Here is a 17,033-nt window from a genome sequence, read left to right as displayed (position 1 = left end):
CACCTGCACCTCAGGGGACACTGGCAGGAAGCTGCCATCTGGTGAGTCCACACACACACCTGCCCCAAAGGCGGTGCTGTCCCTGGCCCAGCAGAGCCGCCTCAGGCTCGGACCCTGGTGGACTCTGAGGGCGTGCGCCCCGGGCAGGGACCAGGGCTCTATGCTGCATGTGAGGGTCCCCGGAACTCCAGTTCCCAAGTCAAGTGTGGATCCTGCCTCAGCATTGAAGGTTTGCAAGGTTTCATCTGATTTCCTTCTCTTGTTTTCATCTTGAACTGATTGAAAGGTGTATTTTGTGCCGTAGGACATGAGCTGGTTTGATGATCATAAAAACAGCACTGGCGCACTTTCTACAAGACTCGCAACAGACGCCTCCCAAGTCCAAGGGGTATGTAGGCTGCACTCTAATCCTATTTTTCTTGAACGTGGCTTTGAATAGACATAGGGCAGTGGTTCTCAACCTTGGCTGCACATTAGAATCACCTGGGAATCTTGTTAAAATCCTGATTTCTGGGCCTCATCATTAGTAACAAAGAAACAGAATTTCCGGAGGATGAGGCCCAGAAATCAGGATTTTAACAAGATTCCCAGGTGATTCTAATGTGCAGCCAAGGTTGAGAACCACTGACATAGGGCATAGCTGCACCTGTTAAGTTGCTTTCAGCTGGAAATGACAACACTCGAACAGGCCTAAACAATAAAGACGAAGGTGAGACTTCAGGGTCGATGGGTCCACTGGCTCAGGAAGGACCCAGGTGCCCTTGTCTGTGTGGCTCTGAGTGGCTTTCAGTCCTGAGCATTGGCCTCCTGCTATGCCTCCGTCCCTCCAGGCCCAAGGATGGCTGCCAGGAGTCACCAGAGCCACAGCGTCCTTGTTTCCCACCCAGCGAAAGCGCACAGCGTCCTTGTTTCCCACCCAGCGAAAGCGCACACCTGTGCCTCAACCACCAAACGCGCACCCTTCCCTTAAATCTGGTTTGAGCTCGTTGGGGTCATATGCCAGGCCCCGAACCAATAACTGTGTCTCTGGGAAATGCCACGCTCTCCCTGGCTTGGGTCCCCACCCCTGGAGCTGAGGTCTGTCGCTGTGAAGCCCACTGTGTCCGCACGGCTCAGGGGAGCGGGAAGAGTCCACTGCAGCCTCTGCTGCATCAGCCCTGCTTTCTGAGAGGTGCCAACAGGAATTCATGCTCCGTGTGCCCTACAGTGGCTGGTCTTAGGCGTGCACACTTGGTAACAGGTGGTCTCTTGAAGTATTAAATTTCCCTCCTGCGCGTTTAAAGCAAACCGTCTTTGACGTGACCAGAGAGCCCCGGGGTGAGTTCCTCTGTGAACGCTGCCCCACAGCCTGTCCCCACAGCAGAGCCGCTCATTCCTCGGTGCTGCCACGCTGAGCTCACGGGGGCGGGAGAGGAGTGAGAGGTGAAAAAACCTGCGGAGCCTCGCGCGTGAAGCACAGGGGTCTTGGATTTACTGTAGCGAAAGGGAGCAAATGTTAGCGCGGACGCAAAACCCTGCCATCCAGGAAGCTGACGCCTCTCTCTCGCCCTTCCAGGCCACCGGGACCAGGTTGGCTTTAATGGCACAGAACACAGCCAACCTTGGGACTGGCATTATCATATCGTTTATCTACGGTTGGCAGCTAACTCTTTTGCTGTTATCGGTTGTTCCCATCATCGCTGTGTCAGGAATTGTTGAAATGAAAATGTTGGCTGGAAATGCCAAAAGAGATAAAAAGGAACTGGAAGCTGCTGGAAAGGTGGGTCACATAAGGCTTCCGTTAGCATGAGCATTGTGTTTGGACATGTGTTTTATGTGTTAGCATGAGCATTGTTTTCTGGCATGACTTATTGGAGTTATGTATTGCAACATGAATGTTTTAGTAACTAATGTTTTAATGACTAAACGTTTGTGCTCACTACAGCTAATCAGTGCCAGCACTGTGCGTGAAATAGTTGACTGTATTAAGAATGCCTAGAACTTGAACATGGAATAATGGAAAGCGTTTAGCCTGTAGAAAACACTTTACGTAGTAGGGTCATTATAAAGCATTTCTGAATTTCCAAAGCCGATTTTACCTTTTACTTCATACCCTGATGCCATTGTTAGGACAGATATCACCCCTGTTTTACAGATGAGGAGTCCTTAAAACAGAATGTAAGTGAACTGTTCAAGCTAGGGCACTTGCTGATACTCAAAAGTCCTTTTCTTCTTGGCTGTGATTTCTGTACTTGAGGTGGACCGCCACCAGAGGGCAGTAATGCTTCAACTTGTGGTTCTAACTATAATGACAATTTAGGCAAACACTTGGTCTTTACTTTGTGCCAATTATTGTTCTAAGTATGTATTTATGTGCGCCAACTCATTATATCCTCACAATAATCCTACGAGGCAGGCACTCGTGTTACCCCAACTTTACAGGTTGGAACCCGAGAATCAAACAAGTGAAAGGCATGGCTGGGATTCAAATCCGGGCCTAATTTTGAAGCTCTTTATTCCACAGCCCCTTTATATGTGTTTAAATGTGTCCTGGTCTACACATAAATACTTTATTCACATGTACATGCATTTAAAAATTTAAATGTAGGTTACAGCCAGGGTATATTTCACTCTTACTTATGTAAATAGTATCCTTTATTGAAACATTAGGAGGTGAAGCAGTCATGAATATATAGTGTGATAGTTTCTACAGCATGAGACTTTACAAAGCCCTTTCACAAACATTACTGCAACTGGCCTTTGCACAGTTAAGTGAGGTGGGATTGACAGTGTTTCCACCTCATAGGGCAGTGGTTCTCAACCTTGGCTGCACATTAGAATCACCTGGGAATCTTGTTAAAATCCTGATTTCTGGGCCTCATCCTCCAGAAATTCTGTTTCTTTGTTACTAATGTTGTGGCCCCAACCTATAACAAAGAAACAGAATTTCCGGAGGATGAGGCCCAGAAATCAGGATTTTAACAAGATTCCCAGGTGATTCTAATGTGCAACCAAGGTTGAGAACCACTGTCATAGGGCATGTAGGGGTGAGCGTAGAATCCCAACAAGCCTGTGTCCTCTAAACCAGTGATAGCCAATGATATCCTTGCCCCTTCGCCCTTAACGGCATCAGCTGAGTTCAAAGCAGAATGGTCTCACGGCCAGGTTCCCATCGGAACGCTTCCTTCTCGTGTTCGTCCTGCAGCCTTCCAGAGCGCTAGCACGGTGCATGGTGCCCAAACTCGGGAAGCCCTGGGTGCCCAACGCGCCTGAAGAGCCTCTTGGCTCCTGGCTGTGGGACTTCGGGCATCATGTCCTTGACTTCTGTTTGTCACAGCTAACTGCTGAGAAGACATCCTGTGCGTGGTTTTGTTTCCTTTCTCCTTTGCACCCCGTGTCCTTTCCCATTCCAAAAGGGAGAACTGTCCGTAGATAGAATGAAGGTACATTTTCCTTAGACTGGTGACATGAAAGAAAACATCTTGAACCTAGTTAAGGCAATAGAGTCTGAACGCTGTTATCAATGGCTAAATAACACTGAAAGTGGCCAGAACTCGGGCAGTGGAAGGCAGTTAGAATTGAGCAGTACGGCAAACCAACACGGCACCTTGGGTTAGTCGTCTTGGCTTTGCTACTCAGTGTGTGATACTAGAGGAGGTCTGGTCCTCGCTTTCCATCTTTATGAAATGGGGAGTTGTACCAGATATTGTCCCATGTTCCTTTCAGCTAACACATACCCTGCCATTCTAGGGACCAGGGAATGAGCAACTCAGACTGACCACTCTGAAACTACTTTAACCTAATGAGGTGATTTTTTTTAAGAAAATATGAGATTGAAAATTTTAAATGTTCATGACCAGCAATTTAATCACAGTTCAAGTTTGTTTACTTAGTCAACTCTTGATTAACACAGAATGAGGTTTAGAAAGAAGTCTCTGAAAACTACCCACATCACTGTAATTTTCTTTTTTTTTTTTTTTCAAAATGAAATGTTCTCATTTATCTGGTGGAGATTATTCATGGGTAAAGTACATTGGGGTTGGGGATATCTTCCCATTTTCATTTTTGAAAAAGGGCTTGGTAGTGAGGGTGTTGATTGCTGGGCTGGCAAGGGGGGTGGAGAAGGATGAATAGTAACCCTCCCTTTTGACTTGGGCCCTGCCTAATTACTGAGCTCAGGGTCCTGCTGAATCAGAATTAACCCTCCAAGTAGTTGATCCATGACCAGAAAATTAAGAGTTGCGTGTGCCTAGTCATTAACAACCAGTTCCTCCTTGTGTAAATGACAAAGCAGGGAGAGCAGAATGACATCATGAGTTAAGAACCTGACTTGGCCTTAGGTAGACTGTCTTTGCTTGCCTACTCCTTAACTCCAGAGCTTTAAGCAAACCACTTAAATTTTCTGTGCATCAATTCCTCGCCTGTGGAACAGGAATAATATTTAGCTCACGGGGTTATTGTGAGACTAAATGAGATCATGTCAGTTAAATGAGGTAATACCTGGCACATAGTAAAAGCTCAATAAGTGTTCTCTACTCCAGCTATTATTACTGTTAGGTTTTTTTTTCATTTATAATAGAGATACAAGGCTATTCAGCCTGAACTATCAAATATCTTGCTTTTTTCTGGCTACAGAAGCTGAGAACTAAAGTAGAAGTCATAAAGCTGATAAAACAACCTAAAGTTAAGACCTGAAGTCCCTTGTGGTAATGGTTTAGATGACAGTTTAGATGACTAGACTGATAAGCTGTCACAGACAGTGAACATTAGTCAAGGGGAGATTTGGCTGTCATCTGAAAACTATTCTGGCTGGTTTGGGTAAAAGGTGGGTAATGTAAGGACACACAGAAATGCAGGGAACACCCATGGCTTATGTTACTGGAAAGTCATGGTTCCTCCTTTAGAGCTGTAAGCTCTATTGTCTTTGAGGCCCTCTATACATTTGTTCCGTTCCTCCATTGCTGCATATTCAGACCAGCTTCCCACACATACCCTGGTGACCTAAACCTCCTAATCCAAGGACTTCTCAGTTCAAGCAGTTGCCTCCAAGTCCTGAAAATAATCTGATTGGCCTGCGTCAGTCAGGGGTCTGTCTCGGGTTTAATCAGGGATTTGTGGCCAGGTCGTGTTAAAATTTGGATCTTCTTTCCAATTATGGGTGGACAGTTCCTCTACGTAGGGATGTGCTCATGGAGGAAATGATTGGCACTTCCCGTGGACCCTTAGAAATCACAGCCTAACTCCCTAGGACTCCACCCTCTGGCGAAAGCAAAGCCATGAAGGGCTGTCACTAAAGCCAGTCAAGTACCTGCCTGGTGGCAGGGCTGGGACTAGAGTCAGGCTCTGGTGCTCAGGCTACCATTCTTGCCCTAAGCTTGTCAGTCTCCTCCGGAATACAAAAGCTTGCCCAATATACTTGGCACAACCAGAAGTGCTTTTCAGATTGCCAGTTGTGTCATACAGCTCGTCTTAAAGGACACATTGTTATGTCTTTGCGTTCAAAATGAAGGAATTTCATACCCTTCAGGATTCTTTTCAGAATGCCCTGCGGTTTATATTTTTCATTGTTTCAGAAAGAAAAGCCCCATGTCTAATCAAGATCTGTTCTACATTACAGATTGCAACAGAGGCCATAGAAAATATTCGGACAGTTGTGTCCTTGACCCAGGAAAAAAAATTTGAATCAATGTATGTGGAAAAATTGTACGGACCTTACAGGTAATGAACATGTGATCGTTACTAAGAACCTAGTGCTGGCCTAAGGCTGAGTTATTGTCCCCAAAAGATAATAAACCTCTGCTGTTCCAAACACTAATGCAACTGTAAGGATGACATCTCTTTTTTTTTTTTTTTTTTGCTAATTATCTTACTGAAAATAAGTAGCTTTTTAAAAATTTCTTTATTAAGTTATTACATATGTGTCCTTATCCTCACATTACCCCCTATCCCCCCACTCATGCCCTCAACCCCCTGTTGTCTGTGTCCATTGGTTAGGCCTATGTGCTTGCATATAAGTCCTTTGGTTGATCTCTCCCCCTTTCCCCCACCCTCCCCTACCTTCCCTCTGAGGTTTGACGGTCTGATCGATGCTTCTCTGTCTCTGGATCTGTTTTTGTTCATCAGTTTATGTTGTTCATTATATTCCATAAATGAGTGAGATCATGTGATATTTGTTTTTCTCTGACTGGCTTATTTCATGCCACTGAGCCATAGGATCAAATTTTCCTATCTCTTTTAAAAACAATAGATTGGGTCTCCAAGAATTGAACGGTCCAGAAGACTGTGCAAGTTTTTGTTCATCAGTGCAGGCAACAGAAACAACCCATCTGGCTGATTCAGGATAAACATTGTTTTAGGGCATTGCTCAAACCTTTATTTTCTTTGGATTGTGTAGACTGAATCAAAGAAGAGGCTTGTGATTTAGTTAAACCTTATGCATGGTTTTGCCTGCCATAGTTTCAGTAACCTAGTCAACCCCAGTTGAAATATTACATGAAAAATTCCAGAAATAAACAATTCATAAGTTTTATTTTTTATTGAAGTATAATTGACTTACAATGTTATATTAATTTCAGTTGTAAAACATAGTGGTTTAATACTTGCATATATTATGAAATGATCGTCATAAGTCTGGTTACCTTCTGTCACCATACAAAGTTATTACAGTATTATTGACTCTGTTTTACATGCTGCTGGTTATATCCTCATGAGTTATTTCTTTTATAACTGCCGATTTGTTCCCCTTCTCTTCCTTCACCTATTTCACCCAGCTACATACCTCTATCCATGTCCTTCTGGCAACTACCACTTTGTTCTCTGTATCTGGATCTGTTCCTGTTTTGTTTGTTTTGTTTTTTATAGTCCACATGGAAGTGAAATAATATGGTATTTGTCTTTCCTTGACTTATTTCCTTTGCGTAATACCCTCCAGTGCTATCCATGTTGTTGCAAATGGCAAGATTTCATTTTTTATTGCTAAATAATATTCCACAGTGTGTGTATATATCACCTCTTCTTTATCCATTCATCTATTGATGGACACTCAAGTTGCTTCTATATCTTGGCTATTGTAAATAATGCTTTAAGTGAACATAGGGGCACATATGCCTTTTCAAATTAGTGTTTTCATTTTCTTCAGATAAATACCCAGAAATGGAATTGCTGGGTCACATGGTAGCTCTATTTTTAATTTTTGAGGAGCTTCCATACTGTTTTCCATCGTGGCTGCTACAGTGTACATTCCCACCAACAGTGTACAAGGGTTCCTTTTTTCCTACGTCGTCACCAACACTTGCTCTTTTCTGTCTTTTTTATAATAGCCATCATGACTGGTGTGAGGTAGTATTCATTGTGATTTTGATTTGCATTTCTCTGATGTTGAGCATCTTTTCATGTGCTTCTTGCCCACCTGTATGTCCTCTTTGGAAAAAATGTCTAATCAAGTCCTCTGCTATTAATAGATTTGTTTGTTTTTCTGATATTTGGTTGTATAAATTCTTTACATATTTGGATATTAACCACTTATTGGATGAATCATTTGCAAATGTCTTCTACCATTTGGTAGGTTGCCTTCTCATTTTGTTGATGGTTTTCTTTGCTGTGCAAAAGCTTTTTAGTTTGATATAGTCCCAATTGTTTGTTTTTGCTTTAGTTGCCCTTGCCTGAGGAGACATATCCAAAAAGATATTGCTAAGAGTGATGGCAAAAGCTTATTCCCAATGTTTTCTTCTTGAATTTTTGTGGATTCAGATCTTATATTCAAGTATTTAATCCATTTTTAGTTTATTTTTGTATATGGCGTAAATAGTGATTCAGTTTCATTCTTTTGCATATCCAGTTTTGCCAACATTCTTTGTTAAGAGACTGTATTTTCCCCTTTGTTTACTCTTGCCTCCTTGGTTGTAGATTAGCTGTATGTGCCTGGGTTTATTTCTGGACTCTCTATTCCATTCCATTGATTTATTTGTCTGTTTTTTGTGCCCACAGCATACTGTTTTGATTATTATGGTTTTGTAGTATAGTTTGAAATTGGGGAGCATAATACCTCCAGTTTTGTTCTTTCCCAATATTGCTTTCGCTATGCCAGGGTTTTTAGTGGATCTATACAGATTTTAGGATTATTTGTGCTAGATTATTTGCAAAATGTGCCATTGGTGGTTTGGTAAGGATTGCACTGAATTCGTATATAGCTTTGGGTAGCATAGTCAGTTTGACAATATTAATTCTTCCAATCCATGAGCTGCAACTGCTTGCCAGCCCTAGCAGGGGGCAGGGTGGTTTTGCAGTGGCTGGCACTTGCAGACTGTAGCGGAGCAGCAAGAGAAGGCTGAAGGTTCCAGGCCACCCTCCCCTTCCAGGGAGTGGGGACATGTTCCAAAATGACTCACTCTCTTGCCTGGTGTTAGCAAGGCAGTGGGGTAGTGCCCTGACCACTTGCCCACTGAGTTCGCAGGTCAGGTAGAGAGTGCAGTACGGCATCCACCAGCCCCTCCGCCTCTCAGGAGCTTTTCAACTCCTGGAGAGTCAGTGGTTTTCAGTTAGCAAGTCAATCTCTTTCCCGTGTAGTCTGGGTGCTTTTTAGCTGCTGTTTTATTGTTATTTTGTGTTGTTGTTGTTGTTGTTTTTGCTGGGTGTCAGGTCGAGTCCTTTAGGTGGGGAGTCTTAGTTTCCCATAGCACTTTGGGCCCCTCAGACACCAACATCAGCACCATGGGTCTTCTAAGTCAGGTGTTGTGAATATATTTTAACACTAACAAAATTGAATTCAACTTAGATTACAACTCTGTAGACTAGAATAGTTTGAACACTTACAGATTTAAAAACGGATATCTGAAATTCTCAATTTATTCTATCTCCTTTTTATGTATACTTCATGCAGCTACATTTTTTGGTATTTGACATATACATGTGGCATTATTTATGACCTTGTGGTTTATTTGAAACTGCAAGAGAATTAAGGAATAATAGAACGCTGGAGCTAATTTCTAATTTGATTGTGATTTTAAAGATTCAATATCATGGTAAATTTTTCAGTAATATTAGTATTATAAGGCCATGATCACAGCACATAACTTAAAAGTCATCCAAGTCAGTAATACTTTGACTTTTCTGTCTTGGCAAATGCCTTCCTCCTAATCGTTCTAATCTAAAAGTAAATTGTTGTTCTTTTAGAGCAGTGGTTCTCAACCTTGGCTGCACATTAGAATCACCTGGGAATCTTTTTAAAATCCTGATTTCTGGGCCTCATCCTCCAGAAATTCTGTTCCTTTGTTACTGATGTTGTGGCCCCACCCCATAACAAAGAAACAGAATTTCCGGAGGATGAGGCCCAGAAATCAGGATTTTAAAAAGATTCCCAGGTGATTCTAATGTGCAGCCAAGGTTGAGAACCACTGTTTTAGAGGATTTAGAATAATAATTAGCTATACCGAGGATGGGATCTAGTTAGAAATAGTACTAAAAACTTATTGGGGCTGATGGGATCTAGCTGAGGAAAGACTTCCCAATGTGTTTCTGTGTAAACCTCAGTGACACTACTTTTCTGAATCAGAAAGATGAGTTTTTACATAAGAGATGATAACTAGTCATAGAAGACAAGATAATGATATTAAAGAAATCACTTGCAGACAATTCAAAGTTTAGTGCTATCTTTGACATCCTCAATATTTTTAACACAATGATGTTTACATCATAGGAGTTGACTGCCTGGGTCAGCAGATATTAACATGTAATAACAGCAACTATCATTTGAGCAACCACTAAGAGCTAGGTTCTATGCTAGAGATTTATATTGTTTATTTAGTTCTCAAAACAATTCTGCATCATATTGGTTATCCTCATTGTACAAATCAGAAAACCGCTACATAGAAAGGTTAAGTCACTTACTTAAACTAATGTAACTGGGGGCAGAAGTTAAACCCAGGTCAACTAGACTTAGAAGCTATGTTCTTTCCACTGCACAGTGCTAAGAGTGGTTGAAGAGATGGTTATGAATGCTCTAATTTGCTTTTCAGAAATTCTGTACGGAAGGCACACATCTATGGAATTACTTTTAGTATTTCACAAGCATTTATGTATTTTTCCTATGCCGGTTGTTTTCGATTTGGTGCCTATCTCATCGTGAATGGACATATGCTCTTCAGAGATGTTATTCTGTAAGTAATTCTTAAAATATTAAGAATATTCTATAGTAAGATTTTAGTAGGTCTATGCAAAAGTTTAGAGAAGGAAAACCCCCTCTCTTGTTGTAAGATAAGTTTAGAGAGTTGAATCAACTACAGAAATCTGATCTAATCAATACTACAAGGACAGTTTAATCACTGGAGTGGGCAAAAACTAACCAAGCTCATCGTAGACCAGAATTTTAGGAATAGATAGAACTCCAGACAGGAGGATAGCAAATTTTCTTATTGTATAACTAGAGGCCCGGTGCATGAAATTCGTGCGGGGGGGGGGGGGGGGAAGGGGGAGTCCCTCAGCCCAGCCTGCACCCTCCCCAATCCAGGACCCCTCGGAGGATGTCCAACTGCCGGTTTAGGGTGGGATCAGGCCTAAACCAGCAGTTGGACACCCCTCTCGCAATCTGGAACCTCTGGCTCCTAACCGCCTGCCTGCCTGATTGCCCTAACTGCTCTCCATAGATGTAGGCAGATAGAAATCATAATTAGAAAGTTGCTGGTGACCATAGACTGAAAACAGAGGGTTAAATAGCTTGCTCTTTACGGGCAACCAAAGATGGCCTTGTCAAGGAGATGGGAATGCTTGCCTGAAGCCTGGCAAAGGCTCTGTCCCCTAACCAGACTTGGGATGACCTTGCCAACATTTGCCTTAGTCTCTCTCTTATTTTCTTGGTTTCCAAGACTAACCAGTGGTCTTTCTAATTGATACATTCCTCTTTTCAAAATATGCTAAATACATTCAATTAAGTTGCAGCCTAGTCTTGCCAAAGGGACGCCATTCTTTTTTTAAGATCCCTTGTTATATTTCTGCTCTGATGGGATGATTTTAAAGCACTAGTAAGGAACCATTAAAAAAAAAAAAGTCAAAACAAAGAAGGTGAAGTGTTTAAAAGCTATTCCTTTCTTTTCATCCAAAATTGAAATAACTGTGAAAAAAAATGCCTTCTGTCCTCTTTGGTGGAGGGATACCAACCACACAACAATCCAACAAGAAAGAAACCAAGTACCCTGGCTTCCCTCTCCTCCAGCCCGCCCACTCCCAGCTAGTCCCCTTCATTGCCAAACCCCATCAGACGCCAGAGGACAAGGAAAGCTGTTGGTGCATTCCACGCAGGGTCAGCCTCTGACAAACTGGGAAGGTACAACAAAGACATGGGTAGAGAGTAGAAAGTGGTTTCAGAAGATCAAATGGAAATATGCAGCTCAGATCTGGGACTGACAACTTGGAGTCTTTCTGCTGTCTAAAAAAATATCACTGAGAAAATTGGTCTTTTTTGTTTCATTTTTTACCATCAAAATGTTAAATTCTGGATAATCAGAAGCCAGTTTTTTAATCTTCTGTGCTAAAGCTAGATTATAGGTGTATAGGAAAGCTAGGCAGCTACACGTGGGTTCATCACTCTTTGACAATTTAGTTTTTGGTAACCAAACTTACCAAGTATTTGAGAGCCTTGCTATACCCACCATTCCTGTCCCCGTGTAATTAAAACACATTTTAATATCCTAGCTGTAGAAGCTTGGTAGAAGAAAGAAGGTTTTAAGTTTCCATTATTACTAGACAGAGGTTTTCTCCCTCTCCCCTTTCTCTGGGGGAACGGTGGTGCCAGAAGTAAATGGCTTTGTGGAGATGAAGGTCCTGGGAATCTTTGGCCCTTCATAAATGCAGTTATAATCCTTATCTGTCCTCTAAAGACTATTTACTTAGAAACGAGACCTTTAGCTTAGGACAGTTGTGTCAGGGTAGTATCAGTAATTATTTTACTTCTAAGAGAAAAGCTATTTCTGGTAAAGGCTTGTTTTTCCTAATAAGAACTCTTTAACTCCAGTGGTCAGTATTGTTTGTGCGGGAGTCTGGCAGGAACCACACACTGGCAGTCAGGGCTGTAGATTCAAGAGGAAACATGACTGCTTGTCTGGCGCTGACCAAGCCCCTTAATACGCTACTTCAGTTCCCTCAGCTCTAAAACGGGTATCCGTACTTATTAATACTCCTTGAGATTACAAATCAGATTAAGTTATAAGCCATTTCCAAAATGAGAAGAACTGTGGAAAGTTATAGGAACTCTAAGAAAGTAGAGGCTCCTAAGGAATAAAGAAACCCTCCTTGGTGATCTGCCTCCCTGTGGATTTCGCTCCTTCGTTACTGGAATTTCATAGGAATGTGTGCTCCCAGGACGAGGTGGGTGAGGTGGGGTCTGGGCATGACTCAGGGAGTAAAAAATATCTGTACTGGTGGGCAGTATGTCTGTGGACTTTTAAACATCGGGGAGCTAATCATACAGGCTAATGTTTTAATCCCTCTTCTTCCGGTCTCTAGGGTGTTTTCAGCCATCGTGTTTGGCGCAGTGGCGCTAGGACACGCCAGCTCCTTTGCTCCAGACTATGCCAAAGCCAAGCTGTCGGCAGCCCACTTGTTCATGCTGTTTGAAAGGCAGCCTGTGATTGACAGTTACAGCGAGAAAGGCCTGAGGCCGGTGAGTTCTCTGCTGCCTTATGCCTGGTCAATTGTTTCCCCGAGGCCTGCTGTCTGCGTGGTGGTGGCCAGAAGATAGGAATCTATAGTGATTACACTGACATTTATTTATCTTGGTGATATTTACAGACCTAGGATTTGGCCAACTTTCCTGGCATTTTAAAATTCCATAGGGCGTTTCAAGGATTCTGAAGTTTAGCACATCAAAAGTAAAAAACAGAAAAAAGTCCAGATGTACCGGAACTGGCTAATTGTTATGAAAACTGTTAGTCACTTCTGCATGGAGGTATATGCATATAATTCTGTATGTGAATGCAATGAGCAATTTGGCTTTAGCCACATCTTGTAATGACTGAATTACAATTGGTAAGAAGGCCACTGTATTCACAGTGCGTCATCGTACACTATTTCCAAAGTGAACTCAAACTTGGATAGGGGGGTTCTTGGCACAACACGAGCTGCTGTACATTTTACTGCACAAGAAGCAGTGTGGGTAGAGAGATAGGGACTTGATCTTTCTGGGACTTTACCAGGTATCCATGTTCTGAGAAAATTGCTGTGTTGGTGAGTGAGAGAAAGAGGCTGCCAGGGCGTGGGACGGGCTGCCCACCGAGCCTGCAGGTGGAAACTTCCCTAAATTCCCACACCTTTGAATCTTTGGCCACTAGCTTGGCTCCAGGCTCCCGATTGTCCCTTGAGAACGCTAAATATTTGTCTTAAATAAACCAGAAATCAGGGTTAGATAAGCACTATCTATGAAACGACTATTTAATGTAACCTGTAGCCCATCTCCCATCTTCATTTTATGTAACAGTTTTCTGTCCGTATTAACGAGTGTTAGCCCTTGTACTGAATATGACTCTCATGTCCTTTTACTACAGCCTTTGGTCAAGTTTTCTTGAAATAATACTGTTTATTACCATAATGATCAGGCCGATTACAATAGCAACAATAAAACAACTTTTTTCAGGATAAGTTTGAAGGAAATGTGACATTTAATGAAGTCGTGTTTAACTACCCGACCCGGCCCGACGTGCCCGTGCTGCAGGGGCTGAGCCTGGAGGTGAAGAAGGGCCAGACTCTGGCCCTGGTGGGCAGCAGCGGCTGCGGGAAGAGCACGGTGGTCCAGCTGCTGGAGCGCTTCTACGACCCGACGGCCGGCACCGTGGTACGTGCACTTTCTGACATCAGTAACCTGACTGAAGGCAGTGTCTCAAGTGGCTAAACCAATATTCCCACAGTGGAAAAACCTGAGTAAGACCCACAGTCCTATTGGATAGAATGACCACATTCTGTAAACCCTAAACTGGCACCCAGAGTCAAACGGAGATTGGAAGTCAGGTAGAACATCTGGAATTTAGTGAAGTTCTGAAAATAGTGAAGATGAAGTTGACCTCTACCTGCCAGCCTTATCCTCCTAAGTAAACCCTCAGTTCCTGGCTTATAAAGGAAAGCCCACGCTCCTGCCAGAGTGTGAAGTAGGCTGCCAGGACAGGCCCGTGCCTGCTTGTTCCCTCCCCACCCACTTCTGCTTTGCCTTCTCCAACCCTGCACTCCAGGCTCTCGGACTTTGGCCCTCACCTTCAGCCCATTCGTGTTTGGCTTTCATCATTGATTTCCTGGTCTCTGGCTCTGGCTCTCTTCCCTAAGTGAAGCCTCGGCTCTGAGAGTGCCTGCCTCCTCCATCACCTTGGGTAGCACCCACTGACCTAGCCCTGGGAGCCCACCCCCATGTAGACAGTCACCGAAGGGTTAAACCTTGTTGTTTCTTTTTGGAAAACCTTATGCTTCCACCATTACAGTCACTCGGCAGTTATGAACACAGGCAGACCAGCTCAGCACTGTGGCTATGCTGAGCTAATTCTGTGGCCGGAATCTCTTTACTGAGGGGTCAAGACTAATGGAATCTGTGTCTGTTTCTTCTCTGGTGACTCTAACCTTGCGGGAAGCTGCGTTGCAGTCACTACATCACAAGGCTGCTCTAGAAGCATCATGCCTCCTGCTTACAGCAAACAAAAAATAATCAAAACTGCCACCAACAAAACCATTCTCCCAAGGACACCGCCCCTGACCTTGTACACTTCCCCCTTGAACTTTTGTCCTTGGTGCTGTCAAAGAGAGAACAGTTAGGGCTGGTAGATCTCAGGGGAAAGAGAAGTAGAAGTAGGTCAGGAGGTAACCAGCTTTCAGAATCTGCATTTTGTTCTGGTATGCCTGCTGGAGGGGGATAGAGCCAAGTTGAAAGGTTGGAGTGATTCCAGGGACAGCAGGTATGAGTAGAACACCTAATTTCGGGCTTCCTAAAGGCAGGGGACGGTACCCTTGCCTGAAGAAGGGCAGATAAGGACAAAGAGAGGAATATGAAAACAGGACCAAACGTGCTGTCATTTTGCCAGTTAGACCAAGAAAGGGACAGCATGATCATCATAAAAATCGTTTTGTTGGCTATGTTGGCCTCCAACAGTGTAAGTGTGTAGGGGCTGTGAGGCTTGGTATTTCATGAACTGCTGATGCCCATATGCACCCAAATCCTCCAGATGATTCATCTAGTAACTTACCGCCTAGTTCCTTTTTCTTTTCAAGCGTTTCTTATAATTTGTGGACTTGGGTTTTCAGCTGCTAGATGGTCAAGAGGCAAAGAAACTCAACATCCAATGGCTCAGAGCCCAGCTCGGGATTGTGTCCCAGGAGCCCATCCTGTTCGACTACAGCATTGCTGAGAACATCGCTTACGGAGACAACAGCAGGGTCGTATCCCAGGATGAGATTGTGAGTGCAGCCAAAGCAGCCAACATACATCCTTTCATCGAGACCTTACCCCATGTAAGTTAACTGGTAACTTCTCAGGATGAAACCAGAATCAACCGCGCAGTTTCCCTCCCCAACACACTTCCCAAAGTCAAACGCCACAGGATGTGTCTATTTACTAGCTCTCTGACCTTGGACAAGACATGGAACTTCACGATACCAAGTGTCCTGATGTCACGTCTACCTCATACAAATGTAGTGAGAAGCAAATAAGGTGATATTAACGCACCATGTCGCAGGTGGCGAACTGGTGGGCTGCATTCAGACCGAGGCCAAGTATCCCTGGTGATACTTTTTTTTTTTAATTAAACACTTTATTTTGAGATAAGTATAGATTCACATGCAGTTGTAAGGAATCGGGGGATCTTATATACCTTTTACCTAGTTTCCTCCAAAGACAAAATGGCAAAACACCATGATATTGACATTGATAAAATCCCTGGATCTCATTCACACTTTATCCTACATGTACACATTTGTATATGTGTATATTTAGTTCTGGCAATTTTACTGCATTGCAGATTCATGTATCCACTATCAGTCAAGACACAGAACATTCTATCACAACAGAGATCCCTCATGTTGTCCTTTTATAGCACAAGAGGCCCGATGCATGAAATTCATGCATGGGTAGGGTCCCTAAGCCTGGCCAGCAATCAGGGCCAATCTTCGGGGCGACTGGGCCCCTGCAGGCACCTGCCTTGGCTGGCCTGGGGCCTGTGGGCTGGGAGCAGCTCCTGCATTGAGTGTCTGCCCCTTGGTGGTCAGTATGCATCATTGAGACTGGTTGTTCCATGGGTCATTCAGCTGTTCAATTTGCATATTAGGCTTTTATTATATAGAATACCCCTCCTTCCCATTCTCACTCCCCCAACCTCTGCAACCAGTAACTGTTCCTCATTTCTGTAACTTTCCACCTTTAGAACATTATATAAAATTACAGTATATAACCATTGGCCATTAGCTTTTCTTGGCCTAATTCCCTGAAGTTGTGTTCATCCCTTTTTATTGCTGAGTAGTAGTCAGTTTACTGTAAACTGAACCAACTCAATTTTTACTTTTATCCATTCTGTGCGTTTTTGGCTTAGAATGTTCTCTCAATATCAAGCTTACCAACTTTTCTACAAAAGTATAATTTATCTCCCCTTTCTCCTTCTCCCACCTTATCTCCACAATTTCTATTTCCCTCTGTGATCTTTCATAGCATGTTGCCTATACTACTCATTTGGTACTTAACTTGTATTGAATGCTGAATATGTATTTCTCTTTAGATTTTAATTCCTTCAGGGTAGGAATAAAGCCTGATTCATTTTTACACACTTCCCACAGTTCTGGGCATAACAGATACTCAGGAAATATTTGAGTGAATAAGTTTAAAAGAGAATAAACTGGGTTCCTTATTGGTCATCTGATTATATCAATTTTTAAAGAATTTTAAACCTTAGACATTAACATTTAACCTTTTTAGGACATCAGATGACATGATGATAATGGTAGGAATTCGAGAATTTGTTGCAGAATACCATTGAGAATTAAGGTCACTCGTTTTCTATTTGGATTTTGAAAACAAACTTTCTGTTAAATGTAAAAAAACA

At 42.9% G+C, this 17,033-nt stretch overlaps 1 protein-coding gene across 7 annotated transcripts in view; it reads left to right on the top strand.

The window, feature by feature from the left end:
* Positions 1-17,033, top strand: part of ABCB4 (ATP binding cassette subfamily B member 4) — a 67,313-nt gene that overhangs the window by 49,163 nt on the left and 1,117 nt on the right. For 6 of the 7 annotated variants that reach the window (XM_059712193.1, XM_059712192.1, XM_059712190.1 and 3 more), the window contains 7 exons: positions 305-388; positions 1,556-1,759; positions 5,597-5,697; positions 9,993-10,133; positions 12,475-12,631; positions 13,601-13,798; positions 15,247-15,453. In XM_059712193.1, the coding sequence (XP_059568176.1) occupies positions 305-388; positions 1,556-1,759; positions 5,597-5,697; positions 9,993-10,133; positions 12,475-12,631; positions 13,601-13,798; positions 15,247-15,453 (1,092 nt within the window). The other variant, XM_059712196.1, reaches the window with a different exon arrangement.

Source organism: Myotis daubentonii, chromosome 10 (assembly GCF_963259705.1).
Source record: "Myotis daubentonii chromosome 10, mMyoDau2.1, whole genome shotgun sequence".
NCBI classification, from domain to species: Eukaryota; Metazoa; Chordata; class Mammalia; order Chiroptera; family Vespertilionidae; genus Myotis; species Myotis daubentonii.
The sequence above is the reverse complement of the archived record's forward strand: the minus strand, read 5'-3'. Positions and strand labels throughout refer to the sequence as shown.